The sequence below is a fragment of the Coenobita brevimanus genome, chromosome 24, assembly GCF_032717465.1.
Source record: "Coenobita brevimanus isolate Jiangsu-jjx chromosome 24, ASM3271746v2, whole genome shotgun sequence".
Lineage (NCBI taxonomy): Eukaryota > Metazoa > Arthropoda > Malacostraca > Decapoda > Coenobitidae > Coenobita > Coenobita brevimanus.
In genome coordinates, this window is record NC_136977.1 from 55,947,590 (window position 1) to 55,967,071 (window position 19,482).

General features: G+C 41.1%; 1 protein-coding gene across 1 annotated transcript in view; it reads right to left on the reverse strand.

Moving 5' to 3' along the window:
- Positions 1–19,482, reverse strand: part of LOC145393387 (adenylate cyclase type 8-like) — a 261,593-nt gene that overhangs the window by 33,436 nt on the left and 208,675 nt on the right. The window contains exons 20-24 of the mRNA XM_080267483.1: positions 18,609–18,816; positions 18,185–18,201; positions 7,238–7,472; positions 6,469–6,595; positions 6,039–6,145 (exon numbers count right to left, since the gene is read on the reverse strand). Of these exons, the coding sequence (XP_080123609.1) occupies positions 6,039–6,145; positions 6,469–6,595; positions 7,238–7,472; positions 18,185–18,201; positions 18,609–18,816 (694 nt within the window). The remainder of the gene's footprint in view (positions 1–6,038; positions 6,146–6,468; positions 6,596–7,237; positions 7,473–18,184; positions 18,202–18,608; positions 18,817–19,482) is intronic.

Genomic DNA, 19,482 nt, shown 5'->3' on the forward strand with positions numbered 1-19,482 from the left:
TCAGGATTAAAACCTAGCTTGCTCAAAACCCACTCTGTCTATTTGGCAATGAAGCACCTCATTACACAGCTGTAGTACCTGTCAAACTGACAATACACCTGATGCAGATATAAAGAAAGTGTCAGAAAAAGATGGAGCTTCTATTTCTGGACTTGTCATTACCCCACCTCCATGGCCATCTTCCTTTGATGACCATTTCCTGTCTTTTGGTATAATGAGAGTAGTTTAGCATATTGTTATCCCCTAATTATGCATTCATGAGTTACTCTTTCCTCTTATGCAAGGGGGACTGAACAGTGATTTAATTTCCTCATAATGTACAAGCCACTGTTCCTTCCCTGCATGTGTTAACAAATCTCAATGGAAAACTTCAAAGCTTTTCAATGTCTGTCCAGTTTTGAAAGGTTCTGCAACTTCTTTAAGAAAAAAAAAGGCAATACATAGCTTGAAAAAATAATGTTCGCAATATGACCAGTCGGCATTACTGAGGCAGGAAGTGCAACACAGCCTCTTACACGGGCAGAAGAAAACCAAGGAAAGTGTTGCATGCCTGGCTGCTCAGTAAATGTATGGGCTGCCCAGCAGGGGACCTGAGGGTGTAACAGTTGCCATAAGTCACCTGTAAGTGATATTTTAAAAAGGAATTGCTTGGTGCTGGTGACAATTTTCTATAGACACTTTATTATTTCCATTTATTTCTCTAACAGGTGGTAAGGAGGACTTTATCAAAGAACAAATTTACAGCCATTATCTGTCTGTGCAAGGGACACAAGCTAAAATAATATCTAGAATTATTGGCACTACAGACAGGTGTCTGCAAATATGAGGAAAAGTCTTAGATGGTGGTACATGGTGGAACAGAAACACCAGAACACAAGAAAAGGGCTAGATGGGAAGAAACACTTCAGTGTGAACTATCATCAAACATGAGGATTTGATTTATCTCATATGTGATGACAAAAAAGTAAATGAGAAGCCTCATTTTCATCAAACTTCTCCAAGCATGCTTCAACATACTCCTAAAACTCTACTTTCACTCTAGCCACTTCGCCCTCTACAGCAAGATTTTCACATACAACCATTTGTATCATGCACTTACTTTCTGTTCTGCTCATATAATCCTTGATCCAATCAACCCACACTCCCATTTATAGTACTCTCATTCAATCTTTCATAAATAAAAATGCATACACCAATCTTTGCTTTTATTTAGTCATTCATGCTCTCTCATAATCTGCATACATCCTTTGTACATTGGGTAAATGGTGAACCTTTACCATCTTTGCAAAGGTTAAGTATATACAGTAATTGTTTGTATGGTTTATACTCCAATCACAATATTACAATATTTAAGGTTGGTGATACTATAGCCAGTAAAAGGCAAGTTTCTGTACATCACTTTCTAGTCAACTCTGAATGCTTATGAAATTATGATGTGAAGTTAGATTGAAAAAATTAACATACTACAGTACAATGAATCTAGCTCATTCCTTAACTGTGACATTATCAAACTGATAATTCAACCATCAACCAGTCAACAGTATTCTCCCTCTGGTTTCTTGGACTGCCCAAGCCACAAGTCATGCGAGAGACTCACACAGGTGTGTACATCCATCCTGCTGTGCAGGGAAAATCATGGATAGGTAGAGGTGGATCCCTGTATCAACTTCTGGTTCAAGGATCCTCCTTTGAATCCCATACACCATCTGATGGATGGAGAAAGACTAAACAGGCTGTTGTTGTTGTTTCAGGTTATTATGGCACCTTCAGAAACTTGGGAATTAATCTTTACATCCTTCAGTCAAGGCAAAAGGTGTTATATCTCTACTACCCTTGCACAATTAATTAGAACCATTTCCACAGTTTCACTTGTGGTGGTGATTATGAATGCAGTGCCCTTGATGTCAAAAACATCCAAATGTTCATGTACCTCCTGTCTCCCTCTTTCATGCTAACAAGTCATTTAATTACTGGCTGTCTTGTAATTCATTGTGCTTACGTTTCCACTGCATACAGTATGTGCTGCCTTAGAATACTGTACTCATTATCCCCTTACTACCAGACCAAACCAAGTTCCTTCTGTTATGGGTGTACTATGTTTATGACTTTGGATGGATTTTTACTGATGTTTCCAGGTAAAGCTGCTCAAAATGACATCCTTCAGAATTTATCTTGCTACCACAAACATTTTTAATCAACTCGATAAACCCCTGGGGGGTAGGGGGGTTTCAAGAATACTCCCCCAGTATCCCTGCTTGTCGTTCGAGGCGACTAAAAGGGTTGGTGTTGGGTTAGTGCCCCACCCTGTAAAAAGAACTAACTAAAAAAGCGAACAAAGCGCCTCGGACCCGGACGGACCATACGTTGACGACTAAGGAACGGACAAAGGACATTCTTAGGGTGGGAACGTGGAATGTGAGAGGAGTGAATGATCAAATGAAAGAGAGAGATTGTTCAGGTGCTTGAGGATGCAAAAGTGGATATATGTGGATTGACTGAAACTAAATGGTAAGGTGAAAGGGTGAGAGAATGGGAATATGGTTTAGGTATATGTGCGGGAGTCAATGAAAATGAGAGGGCAAGAGAAGGAGTATGTCTAATGATAAGCAAGAAGTGGAAGGAGAATATAAGAGAGTATGGAACAGTGGGTGCAAGGATTGTATGGGTGAGGATGAAAGTAGGTATACAAGCGTGGGCGATTGTGTGTGTGTATGCCCCAACAGAGGATCGAGTGGCAAGAGTGAAAGATGAGTTTTGGGCGAGTGTAGAAGCGTGTATGGACAAGTTTGAGAGGAGCGAGAGAGTGCTGTTGATTGGAGACATGAATGGCAAAGTTGGGAATGTACGAGTGGATGGAGTGGTTGGTCAGTGGTGTGTGCCAGATGACGTAGATGGGAATGGAAGTGCTTTGGTGGACATCTGTGCTTGTAAGGGGTTGGCAATAGCCAACACCTACTTTCGGCATGAGATGATCCACCGGTATACATGGAGAGTAATGAGGAGGATGGATGGTGAACTTGTTGAACGAAAGGCAATGATAGATTACGTGTGTGTGGATGAGCGAATGTTGGATGCAAGAGTGTGGAGAGGGTGGGGGAATGGAGTCTCGGACCATCACTTAGTGATGGCCAAGGTAGAGCTGCAAAGAAAGTGGTTGAGGAGACGAAGGGGAAGACAGGAGGAAGCAACTCCTGTGAGAAGAGTGGAGAAATTGCAAGATAGTGAGAAAATGACAGAGTATAAGAGCATAGTGGAAGAAAGACTGGGAAGGTATGAGCTAGAGCAGATGGAAGGGGTGGAAGACGTATGTAAGATATTCACGGAAGAGATAGGCGCAGCGTGTGAGGCGGTTTGTGGAGTGAGGAGGAGATGTAAGGGTGTGCAAGGGACAGCATGGTGGAATGATGAGGTGAAACGAGCTGTGGAACAAAAGAAGAAGGCATATAGTGAATGGTTAGCGAGTAGAGGTAGGGGAGAAGATGAGAGAGAGGAGAGAGAGGTATATGTGAGCAGGAGAAGGGAGGTTAAGAGACTGGTGAAGGAGAGTAAAAAGAAAGTGGATGAGGAGTTTGGGAGGAATCTGAGTGTGAAGAAGGGAGAGTAAGAAATTGTTTCGGAAGGAGGTAAAGAAAGTAAGGCAGTGTGAAAGGGGAAATAGTAGGGGAGTGAAAGATAAGAATAATAGATTGTTGGTGGAGAAGAGAGAGAAACTGAGGAGATGGAAGGAGCACTTTGAGGATTTGTTGAATGTGGAGAGTGAGAGCAGTGCCAGTATAAGTGGTTGGGGAATGGCCAGGAGAAGAAGAGATGAGAAGAGGGAGGAAGAGATCAGTAGGGCGGAAGTAGTGGAAGCGATGAAGAATATTAAGTTGGGAAAGGCCCCAAGAATTGATGGAGTGTGTGGTGAAATGCTCAGGTATGGGGGTGAGATTGTTGTGGAGTGGATATGGAAGTTGTGTAGATTGGCTTGGGAAGAGGGAAGGGTTCCAGAGGACTGGAAATCAGGTATAATTGTTCCTTTATACAAAGGAAAAGGAGAGAGAGAAGTATGTGGTAACCATAGGGGTATTTGCCTACTTAGTGTGACCGGTAAAATATATGGTAGAATACTCATTGATAGGGTTAGGCATATGACAGAGGAGCTAGTTGGAGAAGAACAAGGGGGATTTAGGAAGGGAAAAAGGGTGTGTAGATCAGATATTTGTTCTAAGATGTTTAGTGGAGAAGTATCTAGAGAAGGGAAGGAAAGTGTATGCTGCCTTCATGGACTTGGAGAAAGCTTATGACAGAATAGATAGGCAAGGTATGTGGAAGGTATTAAGAATATATGGAGTGGAGGGGAAATTGTTGAGTGCTGTGAAGAGTATGTACAAGGGAGCTAGGGTTACGGTGCGAGTGGATGGTGAGCTGAGTGAGTTCTTTGATCTCAATGTGGGACTGAAACAGGGTTGTGTGATGTCTCCATGGCTGTTTAATATATACATGGATGGGGTTGTAAAGGAGGTGCAGGGTAGGGCAGTGGATGTGGGGATGGCTCTAATGAATGAGGGTGAGATTTGGAAGCTTCCGGTGTTGCTGTTTGCTGATGATACAGTACTTTTGAGTGAAGATGAATGGGAGTTGCAAGGTTTGGTAAATGAATTTGGGAAAGTGTGTAGGAGGAGGAATCTGAAAGTTAATGTAAACAAAAGTAAAGTTATGGTGTTTGAGAGGAATGAAGTCACAGAGTGTGCAGTGAGGTTGGATGGTGAGGATATGGAGAATGTGAGTGCATTCAAGTACTTGGGTAGTGTGATGAGTAAGGATGGAACTTTGGGGGATGAAGTGCGTGAAAGGGTACAGCAGGGAAGGAAGGTCGTTGGTACACTGAAAGCAGTGATGAGAAATAGGGAGGTGAGTATGGAAGTTAAGAAGTCACTGCATGATAGTATTGTGATCCCTACCCTGACGTATGGAAGCGAGGCATGGACCTTGCAAAAGGGGAACAAGTCAAGAGTGCGAGCAGTGGAAATGAGTTACTTGAGAGGAGCATGTGGAGTGACGTGGAGGGACAGGTTGACGAATGAAGAAGTGAAGGAACGATGTGGGGTGGATGTGGTTGAGAAGATTAGAAGAAATACACTGAAATGGTTTGGAGATGTGAAGAGAATGGAGAATGAAAGACTGACTAAGAGGGTGTATGTAGGTGAGGTGGAGGGAGAGAGAGGGAGAGGTAGACCAAGGATGAGGTGAAGGGATGGAGTTGAGAGGTATATGAGGGAGGGGGGGGTGAGTTGGGGGGAGGGTAGTCAAGTGGTAGGTGACAGAGCGACTTGGAGGCGTTTTGTCTGCAGCCACCCTTTGCAGGATTAGGGCGCCGGGCTATAGATAGATAGATAGATAAACCGTATCATAATGGAGAGGTTCAGAAAGCACTTCCTTGAAAACTTATCACAGTAACCAGGTCCAGACAAGCCCAGTCAGGGCATCTCAAGGAAGCACCCTGTGTTCCCTCACTGCTAAACCCTTATTGGCATTTATACTACTTTCATACATCCCACTTCTGGACATTGCAACATGAACACTGAAGACCTACTTATTCATTTTACACACATGGCAGTGCAATGCACTGATCAGAGCACTATATTACATGCCCCCTCCCCTCCTCACATCCATCCATCAGATGCATCCTTAAATAGAGCTGACCGAACTCACCCAGCTAGGACATCACCCAGCTCTCCTCAGTTATCAGCAAGATTTGGGTTAAGCAGAAACAACAATGACATATGCCCTGCTTCTAGAATAGGACCACACAATTCATCTTGCAGAGTGGAACACTGCAGAGCACATGCCACAGTAAAATGCAGACACAATATCAATGGTGCAGAGAACCTATGAGATGACCTCAAAGGGGGCAGTTGCTTACCTGCAGTTGATGGGTATGCTGGGCTAAGCAAACTGGGGTTGAGATATAATTACACATAAAATGCAGCCAGGATAATACTGCTGACTGATGTACAGTTAGAACTTGGGATGACACACTAACCATATATACTAACCTTTTCAGTTGGATTAAGTCCTGATGCAGCCATGTATGTGCTGCCAATGGTCTTTATTTTTTCAATGCAGGTAAATCGCCTTTCATCCAGCAATTCATCAAAGTCAGCTGGTGAAAAGACAAATATTTTTAGGGCATGTACGTACAGTACAAACTGATATGAGTAAAAGGACATTAACTTTTATATTCAAATTCTTATTAATGTAATATTATATTTAGTCAGTTCTGAAGAGTGCTGACAATAATAATAATCATCATCATCACCATCACCATCATCATCCAGGCCTCCTTTCCCACCCTAGGGCAGGGTAAAGAGTAGCAACATCCAGACTGTCCAAGTTTGCCCAGTTCAATGGGCCATGCTTCCATTCACTCATCATTCATGCCCATGGAATCTTGGCTCCATCATATAAATAATAATAAACACTAACCTATAATTTCATTGAGCAACCTGATACACTCCATCCCTCTGTTGACATCCTCTGAGTAGAACTGGGTGAAGTTGGGGATGGAAGCAAAGAGCACACCAACATTCTCATATGCCTTGGAGAATAACTCCTGAAATGGAATACAGTATATGTGAACAAAGTTACAAAATATCTGTGCTTTCTGTATACACTGTTATGAAATGTATGTATACTCTTCATAACCTCAATCATACAGCACTGTACATTCACAGTACCGTATATGGAATGAAAATACCGGTATTTAATTACTGCTGATCTGTCTGTTGCATTATACTGTCTCTGTCCATGGTAAGCAAGTTATTTTTCCTGCTTTCTGGATATACACTCCCTCTCATTCAATAGAGTTACAGATTTCAGATTACAATAATGTCGAATGTTTTCCAGTGCAATACGTGTAGGTGAAGGAACTGCATGAGAACTTGCAATGCTGCAACCTGTGTCACTCTTAGGGCAGGACAAGATGCCAGAAGCCACACCCTTAATAATTCAGTGCAACAGACATTACTTTAGATTATTGTGGTTACTATTTTTCTTTTTCAACAGGACTGGAAACTGAAAAATATTACCTGATGCCATGTAACTGCTGACCATAAACATACACAAACAAAGACAAAAGAAACATGTATAAAAGAACAAACATCAGTGAAGAAACAAAAATACAACAAATTCTTTCATACAAACACAGATTACCCAAAATGCATTCATGACAGTGAAACAGTAATGTATGACTTACTTCTCCCTTGCGATCTTCGGAGAGAAAATAAGTAGCCACATGATCTGGAAGAATGTTTTTGAGAAGCTGTTGATTGTACTGGCGACATTCATCCATATCTGTTAGTTCTCGTATGGCCTGCTGCTTCCACACAAAGTCAAGCCGTGAGGTAATTTCCACCAATCGCCCATGGTATGACACCATAAAGAAGAATAGCACCAACAAAACTGCCATACGCAAGGGGAGGGAGATTTCACTGAAAGGGGCAGAGTAACTTATTATTACATTTTACAATGAAATCTGTTACATGTGCATTACACACCTTCAAAATTATATCATATAATTCAAGTGCAATGCAAATTACTTTTACCTGCAGTGCTATAATAAAAAAGAAGCCTTGCAATCAATTAGGCAAGTACACAGTTCCTACTGGTTGTAATAATGTATAGGCTAGTGCTAACAGCTGTCACACCAGTATCAAGATAAAGTAAAATATTTCTTATGGGCTACAAGTCACCACAATATTTCTGAGATTATATCAAAAGTTGCCGTTTAAATACAGTATACTGTATGCAATGAATGACTGCTGAACTGCTACAGTGTGAAGTATATTCATATGAGTGTTCACCAGCCAAACAACTACAGCCAAATAATGCAAATATTATACAGTGGATGTTTAACAACTGGTACTTTTACCAATGGTTATCCTGTAGCTTCATAAATTCTTAACCTTGTTAGCTACAGTAATTACACCACCAGCTAGATATGACTGGCATTCTCAAGTTTCTATTCATACTGTATTATGTGTAATGCTAACATTCTGACAAATCAACACAGACTACAGGTATATGCTCCCTTTATGGTGTTCTTTCTGCTATAGATATAATGATATATCAGCACTGTATTTAACATTCACATTATTACATGCCCATGGAACTGCCTCTCCATATCTGATTATAACTGCCTTTGTATTACTGTATCATTTATAAAGGCTCCAACATGCTTGCATGCACTGGTAAATTTCTTGTTAACTTATAAAATTTCCATCCACATAGAGATGTCACTAATTTTTCAGTATTTCTATTATGGTACTGTATTTTTCATGTAATCTGTTGGCTGGGGTCAGAGAAACCTGGCTTAAGCAATAATAATTCCATTATCTGCCCATGTGGGCAGCTCATGGCAGAAGCATCCCTACCATCAACCCAGGGAGGTAATACCATGAGAACGGAGTGTTGCTACAAGTTTATTTAACATCCACACAGTCATCTCTCTCAGACAGGAAATGTTCAGTCATTAGTAAATGGTGTCCATGCTGAGACACTCACTGTTATAAATCTTATAACCCATCTTAGATCTCTTTTTCTCCCAACAGCTTCCAGCAACTGTTAGGAAGTACTTACTGGGTTTTGGCACTTGGTTTGGCATCTAGTTCAGAGAGAACATCAGCTCTAGCAATCATGGCCAACAGCAATACAAGGATTCCTTAGGAGGAAGCATGGGATCATTCCCAGTGACCCTGACCTGTGACCTTATTAAACCTGACCTTAATATGGTTAATACCTTTCAACTTACAAATGAATAAAGTTTTCAGGTCAAGGTCTTCAAAAGTTTGAGCATAGAAAGACACAACTAATATCATTACTTTAAGGCTACATGGATGGTAGCATAACTAATTACCCTTAAGAGTGGGCACCCTATCTATACTGGGTACCACTGCCCGTACCATAATAAAAATATTCTGTAAGCCTATTACATTAAAAAAAAAAAAAAAAAAAAAGTAGGTAAGTATATTTGATCACTGTGATACTATAAATGCATAATTAAGTACCTTTACTGTAATATCTGTAAATATGTTTCTGGAGGGTTCTATGATTATACAATACAAAATGTCAAATCTGAAAATTCAATATCCTAAAACCTCCACTTTCAAAAGTATTTTTTTCATGTACTGTAATAGGGGGTGTTGATAACATCTGTGTTTAAACAGTATGTGCATATTTGAATTTTTTTAACATACTGTAGTATGAGAAAAGATAATAAACTACAAACATAGAGTATTTCATTGTATACTAAAGTATTTACTGTTAATGGGACTCTAGACTTTATTTACTATATGATTTTCTCATTAGTTATCAATATCATACAGAATTTGGAAGGAATTTGAGTGTAAAGTGGAGGGACTGTAAGAAAATGTTCTGGAAAGAGGTGAAAAGAGTAAGACAGGGTGGAAGTGAAGTTAGCAGGGGAGTGAAAGATAAAAATGGTAGATTAGTAGTGGAGAAGGGAGAAAAAGTGAGCAGATTGAGAGAACACTTTAAGGAATTGTTGAACACAGAGGATGAAAGTAATGCGAATATATGTGGCTGGGGAATGGCTGGGAGAAGGAGGGAGGTGAGAAGACAGGACGAAATCAGTAGGATAGAAGTTGTGGAAGCAATGAAGAAAGTTAAATCGGGGAAAGCCCCAGGAATTGATGGATTGTGTGGTGAAATGCTGAAGCATGGGGGAGAGATGGTAGTAGAATGGATGTGGAAGATGTGCAGATTGGCCTGGGAGGAAGGTAGAGTCCCAGAGGATTGGAAGTCAGGTATAATTATTCCCATGTACAAAGGAAAAGGAGAAAAAGAAGTGTGTGGTAATCATAGGGGCATTTGTCTTCTTAGTATAATAGGAAAAGTGTATGGTAGGATACTTATTGACAGAGTCAGAGAAAGAACAGAGAAATTAGTTGGAGAAGAACAGGGAGGCTTTAGGAAGGGAAGAGGTTGTGTAGATCAGATATTCATGCTCAGATCTTTAGTGGAAAAGTTTCTAGAGAAGGGAACGAAGTTGTATGCGGCTTTCATGGATTTGGAGAAAGCATATGACAGGGTGGATAGACAAGGATTGTGGAAAGTGTTAAGAATATATGGAGTAGATTGGAAGTTGTTGAATGCTGTGAAGAGTATGTACGATGGTGCGAAGGATGAAAGTGCGTGTGGATGGTGAACTAAGTGAATTTTTCTCTTTGACAGTTGGATTCAGGGATGTGTCATGTCTCCAAGGTTGTTCAATCTGTACATGGATGGGGTAATAAAAGAGGTACAAGGTAGGGTAGTGATGTTGGAGTGGTCCTGGTGAGAGAGGATAGTGTTTGGAAACTCCCTGTACTGTTGTTTGCAGATGATACTGTGTTGTTGAGTGAAGACGAAGGGGAGCTGCAAGGCTTGGTGGATGAGTTTGGGAGAGTGTATATGAAACGGAATCTAAAGGTGAATGTAGGGAAGAGTAAAGTGATGGTCTTTGAGAGAGGTGAAGTCAGTGAATGTACAGTGAGGTTGGATGGTGAGGAATTGGAAAATGTGAGTATATTTAAGTACTTGGGTAGTGTGATGAGTAAGGATGGAGGTTTGGAGGGTGAAGTGCTTGAAAGGGTACAGCAGGGAAGAAAGGTTGCTGGTTCTTTGAAAGCAGTGATAAGAAACAGGGAAGTGAGCATGGAAGTGAAAAAGTTACTACATGACAGTATTGTGATACCAACTCTAACGTATGGAAGTGAAGCTTGGATGTTGTTGGAAGGACACAAGTCAAGAGTGAGAGCAGTGGAAATGAGTTATTTAAGAGGACCCTGTGGAGTCACATGGAGAGACAGGCTGACGAATGAGGATATAAAGGAGCGTTGTGGTGTGGATGTGGATGTGATAGGAAGCGTTATGAGGAACACACTGAGGTGGTTTGGCCATGTGGAGAGGATGGAGGATGAAAGACTGACGAAGAGAGTGTATGTGAGTTAGGTGGAGGGGGTAAGAGGGAGGGGGAGGCCGAGGATGAGATGGAGGGATGGGGTGGAGAGGTATATGAGAGAGGGGGGTGTGAGTTGGGAGCAGGGCAGTGAAATGGCGGGGGACAGGGCGACTTGGAGGCGATTTGTTTGTGGCCACCCCAAATGGGATTGAGGCGTCTGGCAATAGATAGATAGATAGATGATTCTATACAGCAAAATTTTCCACTTTCTGTGAATCCTTTGGACCCAAGCATTTCAGATCTGAGAATTTGTACTGTATTAAAAATTGTATAAACCACATTAATTCATTTAGCTAAGAAATACTCTACTCATAACTACTGTATCAATTTTAAACTGTACTGTTTTATGAAAGGTAAAGATCCATTTAAAATACTGTATATGCCACAAAAATTATTACCTGTAACATGTCCTTATTTCAGGGCTGAAATGAATAATAAGAAAACCATAGCAGGCCACCATGAAGACCAACACAACTGTTTTGACCAGATAGTTGAGCCTGAGGAATGATGCAAGAGCCACCATGCACAAGACCCATGTATAGATGATGTATTGTGGGTAGATGAAACATGTATATAGTGGCTTGGAACTTGGAAAAATATCGCTGTCATTTTCTTGTCTTTGTGAGTCCTGTGCAATGTGGACTAATTTTAATGGAATATCACTTTCACTGAGAATCAATGACTTATTCATAAACACATCATGGTTTACTTTGGCATAAGCATTGTATGTATCTATATTTACATCACTCAGTTTTTTATCACTACGTCGCACTCTCGTCCTTCTGTAATTTGCTGGGGTTGCAGTATGAACAAAACTTGAGGGGGATACACAACTGGCACCATTATGACTACGATGATACGTAACACTGGTTGAGTCTCTCTCTCCATTCTTTACTTTATCATTCAGTTGTACATTATGCACAGTATTTGTTGAAGTGTCATACTGAGAAACATTATTTAAAGAGCTCTCTTTATGAGCTATTTGATAAGTCACTATGCTAGTCAAATTTTCAGAACGTTTCCATCTTTCTTTGGTGATGTTTACTTCACTGTTTTTCTCTGCTATAATATCATTAGTAATATTTGATACATTTGCATACGTCATTTGAGTTTCATTATTAAACAGTATGTGTGCTATATGTTTAGCACCTTTTAAGCTACCATTCTGAAAAACTGTATGATCCTGCCCACTACTCACAGGTAAAGGTTTCATATGTGACCAATAATTTTCTTTGATACTCCTTTCACTTAATGAAAAAGGAGGTCCTTTTTTAGTTTCTAAAACATGCAAACTTGAGGATGAGGGAGCAGTGAGACACTGGGGTGTTTGTGACACATCATTTGGCTGGCATTGGTCTTGCAGCAGAATCTGGAAAAGAAAATAATAATTCATTCATACATCATCCATGTAAGGCTGAGAGGAAGACCACGAATAGGATGGATGGACAGTGTGAAGAGAGCGCTGGATGCGAGAGGGATGTCTGTTGAGCAAGGAAGAGTGGCTGTGCATGACAGAAATAAATGGAGAGAAATTGTGAATGAATAAGTGATGACGCAGCCCTGAGGGGATATTCTCCCGCATTTGGTCTGATCAGCTAGTCAGGTCAGGTGCGGGTAAGGGGATGGGTCTGTTATGATGTGGCAGGGGTAAACCAGTTCTGCTGTCGGGCCCTGCTGCGGATGTCATTGATTGCATTGCCCAGTTGACCCTTGTGCGGTGCGGTGCGGTGAGGATCTGTCCGTTCTCCCCTTTGGGGCTAAGATGCGAATGAATGTGTTTGAATGGATGAGTAAATGGAGAGTGAGTCGTCCTGTCTCGGCTACCTCCCTTTCCTTGGGGGAAGCAGCCTAGGTATGTAGATAGATAGATAGATCATCCAATCCTACATTGCCCCATGAGGAGCATAGGAGCCCGAGGCTAGGCAAGTTGGTCCTGACATTTAAGATGAGAATGACCAGCCTCACTCATCCCTGTGTGGCATTACGTGAGCGATAAACCCCAACCACCCCTTGGATATAAAACTTCACTGGCTCAATCCAGTTGGAGAGCTGTAATTACCTACTAAACCACCAGGTTCCAAAATTTGGTTATATGGTTATCACTCAGCATATTAAATGGTTTCCATGGTTTCCTGGTGTACAGGAAACCATATGGCTTGTTACTCGGTGCAGAGTCACCCACAGGCAGAAGGATGAGGAAAGAATAAAGGAAATAAAGACAAATGAGGATGGAAGGAAAGAAGGATGGAGGAGAGGAAAGGGCACACACCCGAGAGCAGCACTACACTGAGTGAATGGATGGTAAGTGCCCCCACCTATAATACTGATAAAAATAATAACAATCATAATATGAAAATACAGGCCCATCAGATTATATTTTTTCTAGAATACCTACTGAACAATCTCATAATATTACTGTATGAGTATTACAGCAGTACAATTATGTCATCACCATCATCAGATGAGTGGGGTATGATCCAGAAATGGGACAGGAAAGTACCACAGTAAATATACAATAGTGCTCACTGAAGTGCCAGAGATATTCATTCATCATTCAAACAATCAAAATTTTTTGGCTTCACTCCACTGTACATGTTTTCTGACCATCCTTCATTTTTTTTTTTTTTTTTTTTTAACCTTCAAAGGTTCAGTGCATGCAAGTGTTAAATGGTCCAGTACAGGTACATGTCTACACACACCCTGCCTGTCCCCACACATCAGACATTTTCTCAGTGTATACAGTACAGTATTAACATGTTAGAGGAAGGATGTGAGGGGCCAAATGCCTGAATCTCCAAAGCCCTTCTCACACCCACACTCTAAAAAATCCTTCCCCCCCCCCCCAAGATATGGCATATGTTAGGTTATATTTCTATCTGATAAGATGATTTTGACGATTCTGGTGCAATTCTGGTGCAATGGTCCATCCCCAAACCAAATATATCCCACCCAATGAAACCCCATCACGTAAAAAAATGTAAATTGGCAGAAACCAGTAAAGTACTCAGTAAATGTGAAAATACATACCCTGTATATCCCACCCAATGAGCCCCCATCTCATAAAAATAGTAAATTTGTAGAAACCAGTAAACCTCTCTGCAAATATGAAAATACAGATACAGAATATCCCACCAATAAACCCCCATCTCATAAAAAAAAGTAAATTTGTAAAAACCAGTAAAGTCTACCTATCTATCTATAGCCCGACGCCCTAATCCCGCAATGGGTGGCCGCAGACAAAACGCCTCCAAGTCGCTCTGTCACCCACCATTTGACTACCCTCCTCTCAACTCACCCCCCCCTCCCTCATATACCTCTCAACTCCATCCCTCCACCTCATCCTCAGTCTACCCCTCCCTCTCCCTCCCTCCACCTCACCTACATACACCCTCTTAGTCAGTCTTTCATACTCAGTAAATATGAAAATATAAATACAGTATATCCCACCAATGAACCCTATCTCATAAAAAAAGAAGTAAATTCGTAGTAACCTGTAAAGTATTCTGTAATTAGAAAATATATATACAGTACCCTCGCGTCCAACACGGTAATATTGTCATGCATGGGTCCCGTGTTGGACCAAAAACGTGTTGGACAAACAACAGAGCTTATGGGGAAAAATGAATTATGTCAGCAACCTTAGGAAAAGTCACCTTATATACCTACCATATACCTATACATATATTAGTACTGCTGTAATTATAATGACTAGTACTGTACTATGAATGATAACTAACCTTTTAGGACAGTGTTGGTGGGCTTGCTGGGAATGGAAGGTGGTATCCGAGGCTGTAGGTAGTCCTACTGGGTCCCCGGAGGATGGCTGCTGGCATCACTAGTGGGTAATGGCTGCTGCTCCTCCTCAACCTCCCTCATAAATCCTTCGAAATTCCTCTCCCCTTTCTTCTGCCTCTCGATGAATTCTAGCTTGGTGGCCTGAGGGAGGTGCTGCCACTTCTTGGGGTTCTCAGAAGGCTTCCTAGGCATCATGAGCTGAGTAAAATGCAGTAGCAAGGGCAGAAAATGCAGCAAGAAAAAAAGCACCATTCAAAGTGAATTATGCGACTGAGTGGTGCTGTGGCTGGAGAAATTTAAACAAAACATCACGTGAGAGCAGAAGCGTTTTTCATTGAGCGACATCACGATCATGTCATGATAGCGGGCGAGAGAGGCTACTTGATAGGGAGTTTTGATTGGTTCTCAGCATCACGGGAACGTCCAGTATGACCGTGTTGGACCAGAGGTGGTCGTGCTAGAGGCGAACTCTGCGGATTTCGCCCACTTCTCGGAGCTCCGTCTGTGTTATGCATACGCACCCGTTTTACAGTACTTAAATCGTACTAATTTTTTGCTCTCCGTGCTGGACGCGAATCGTGCTGGACAAACGCGTGTTGGACGCGAGGGTACTGTACAGTATATCCCACCAATGAACCCCCATCTCATATAAAAAAAAAATAGTAAATTGGTAGAAACCAGTAAAGTACTACGTAAATATGAAAATATATACAGTATACAATACTGTATATCCCACCCAAAGAACCCCCATCTCATAAAAATGAGTAAACTGGCAAAAACCAGTAAAATACTCTGTAAATATTAAAAAATCTACACTGTATATTCAAAAGTTCACAAAAATACATTCTCCCTCTGACTGAAGCTGATAAAACATGTGAATTCCAGTCAGAAGAAAAAATAAAATGCACTGTAATTGTAAACTAAAATAAATATTTGCTTATTAAAGATGTCATTCATTACTAAGCACAGCAGCTTATACTCCGGTCTTTAGAGCACACACAGGAAAAAAAAAAATGATAAAACTACATTTTGAATAATACAGTACAAGATCAGGTGCTAGCAAAGGTAAAAAAATCCCACAGCATCCTAGGGACATTAATACACCGCCTGCTGAGGCTCCAAGCACCCCCAGTTGGACAACCATGGTCTAAATAATGGTGTGAAGTGGTGGTGTGGGGTGATGGAATGGATTGGGTCATGGCGTAGGGTGATGGTACAAGTGACATAGAAGCTTGGGTGATGGTGCAAGAAGATGGTTTAGGTGATCACAGGGAGTGATGGTGCTGTCTACTTCCACACCAAGTTACATACAAGTACAGTGCTTTTTTCCTTGTTTTTATCACTGTTTTGTATATTTAAGGCCAGTCTGAGGTGACCAGGGCAGCCTGGGAGGGGGATATCATTAGGAGAGACTTTGAGAATGGTCCTGACCATATGCCATTTTTCCCATTGGTTCTATCTCCCATAACATGAATTCCTATAATGTTGTTCAAGATACTAATGGACTGGCTACATTACCGGTGCACTGACTGTATGCCCTACCAGTTCCACTTGCACTCCTCACACTCTAAACTAATCAAACCTCATCATTCCTTTGTATGTAACCACATCTATACATTAATATGGGAAGCTACTAAAATACTTCATTCATACCTCTTGTAGCCTCGGCAATCAGTCCTCTCTTCTAATTATGACCTTCATGGCACCAATGTATTTCTCTTCCATAAGCCACTCTACCTTCCATAAAATCTTCTCTTTTATTATTGCAAAGTACTGCTTATAACCTTCACAAATTCAAGACTTTCTCCAATTATCAACGTATCAAACTGTATGTTACCTTCTCTCTCACTAAGCCCTCCAGTCCTTGGACTTCTTTTTCATTTATTCTAGATAACATCAGACAATCTCATGCTCAGAAGAGACATCCTTGGGTTTTAACTTTCAGACATCGTTCTTCACAAACATTCACAGCTCTCTGAATTAGTCTGCAAGGATGTCACCATTATTAGCAACCACCTCAGCAATACTTGCATTCATCAACTTTGAATTCTGTTATCCCTTACTGTTCAGAACAGAGGTGCTGTTAGTTTGTTGTTTAGTTGGAGGTACATTAGTCAGGGAGTCAGAGTACTCTAACTTTCACACTTAATATATAAATGCTGACCAGTCTCAGTGGAGTTGATTATCCCTGTCCACTTCCTGCCTCCTGATAATTTGTTCTTTTATTCTATCTATCAATCTATTGCCAGACGCCTCAATCCCGTTTGGGGTGGCCACAAACAAATCGCCTCCAAGTCGCCCTGTCCCCCGCCATTTCACTGACCTGCTCCCAACTCACACCTCCCTCTCTCATATACCTTTCCACCCCATCCCTCCATCTCATCCTCGGCCTCCCCCTCCCTCTTCCCCCCTCCACCTCACTCACATACACTCTCTTCGTCAGTCTTTCACCCTCCATCCTCTGCACATGGCCAAACCACCTCAGTGTGTTCCTCATAACGCTTCCTATCACATCCACATCAACACCACAACGCTCCTTTATATTCTCATTCGTCAGCCTGTCTCTCCATGTGACTCCACAGGCTCCTCTTAAATAACTCATTTCCACTGCTCTCACTCTTGACTTGTGTCCTTCCAACAACGTCCAAGCTTCACTTCCATACGTTAGAGTTGGTATCACAATACTGTCATGTAGTAACTTTTTCACTTCCATGCTCACTTCCCTGTTTCTTATCACTGCTTTCAAAGAACCAGCAACCTTTCTTCCGTGCTGTACCCTTTCAAGCACTTCACCCTCCAAACCTCCATCCTTACTCATCACACTACCCAAGTACTTAAACGTACTCACATTTTCCAATTCCTCACCATCCAACCTCGCTGTACATTCACTGACTTCTCCATTACTTGTGGATTATCTTGATGACTCTGGGTGATCTTAAAGTCTATTATCATTTACATTCAGCTTTGTATTTATGTTTTTCCTTATCAAGTTTGTTGTGCTTAAAGCTACTTGCTACTGTTCCTTTTACAATTTTCATGCCCTTCTTACTGTAATATAATGAAAACTACATTCAGTTTGCTTGAGCAATTTGTTTGAGCACTCCTGTGTTTTAAAAATTATGAGTTAATAATATCTTGCTAATATACCCTTGAAAACTGAAGTCACTGTACAGTAACACACACTATTCATTACTACCTACTCTCATTTCCATTACTTTTGTTTTGACCCCTTTCATAACCCAAACCACGTATAAAATGTATATTGGTATACAGATACTCTTATATCTGTGGAGTTATAAAGACAGACAGACAAATGAGGAAGTGCAGGAAAAAGGTTGTTGATATGGATATGGTAGAAAATATTAGGAATATTGTACAGTACTGTACTCTGAAAGGGTCTGGTCCTGTGGAGAGGGTGGAGAACAAGAGGCTGACTAGGAATGTGTATCTGCGTTAGGCAAGGAGAGGAAGAGGAGACCATGGATGTGATGGAGAGGTATATGAGAGAGGGATGTGCAAGTTGGAGAAAGGGCAGCCAGAGAGCAGAGGAGAGGGTGGCATGAGGTGATTTGTTTGTGGCCACTCTATGGGATTCAGGCATCTGGTGACATATAGACAGATAAGTATCTGTACAAATATTATAAAGATGTTAACACTGCAATAATTATTTGTATTAGTGTACAGTACTGGCAAAGTAGAAATGAATCAGTATACACTAGTACTAATTTTATTTCTGAGAAAAAAAAAAAAATCTCTCCAGACTCATAAATGATGTTCTAACCATGTAACACTGAAAGATAAATAAACTTACCAGCATGAGAGTTAGCATAGATGGCATTGAGATGATGGCCATGAGGGCACAAATGAAGGCCTTCCTCCCAATCATGCTATGTGCTAGGCGGGTGGAGGCACGACGGAGTGCAAGTGGCAAACGAGGGAACTCCTCTGCCAGTACCAGCACCAACCCTCCACCTAACACTAATGTTGCTGGTACAAATGGGCCCACCAGTAACACCACGCTAATGAAAAATATGTAGTATAACATTCCATTCATATATATATATATATATATATTCCATCCACCATCCAATCCTATATTGCCCCATGAGGAGCATATATATATATATATATATATATATATATTCCATCCACCATCCAATCCTATATTGCCCCATGAGGAGCATATATATATATATATATATATATATATATATATATAAAGACAGATAGACAGATATACATATATAAATACTGTATATATTTGTATATATATTTCATTCATTCATCATCCAATCCTACATTGCCCCATGAGGAGCGTAGAAGCCCGGGGCTAGGCAAGTTGGTCCTGACATTTAAGATGAGAGTGACCAGCCTCACTCATCCCTGAGTGGCATTATGTGAGCAATAAATCTTAACCATCCCATGGATATTAACCTTCACCGGCTCAATCCGATTGGAATGCTGCAATTACCCACTAAACCACCAGGCACCAATATTTGGTTATATAGTTACCACCCAGCATAGTAAATGGTTTCCTGGTGTATAGGAAACCATTTGGCTTGTCACTCATTGTACAGTCACCTGCAGGCAGATGGAAGAGAAAAGAATGAAGGAAAGAAAGACAGAAGAGGGAGTGTAAAGTCACCCGTAGGCAGAAGGACGAGGAAAGAAGGAAGGAAAGAAAG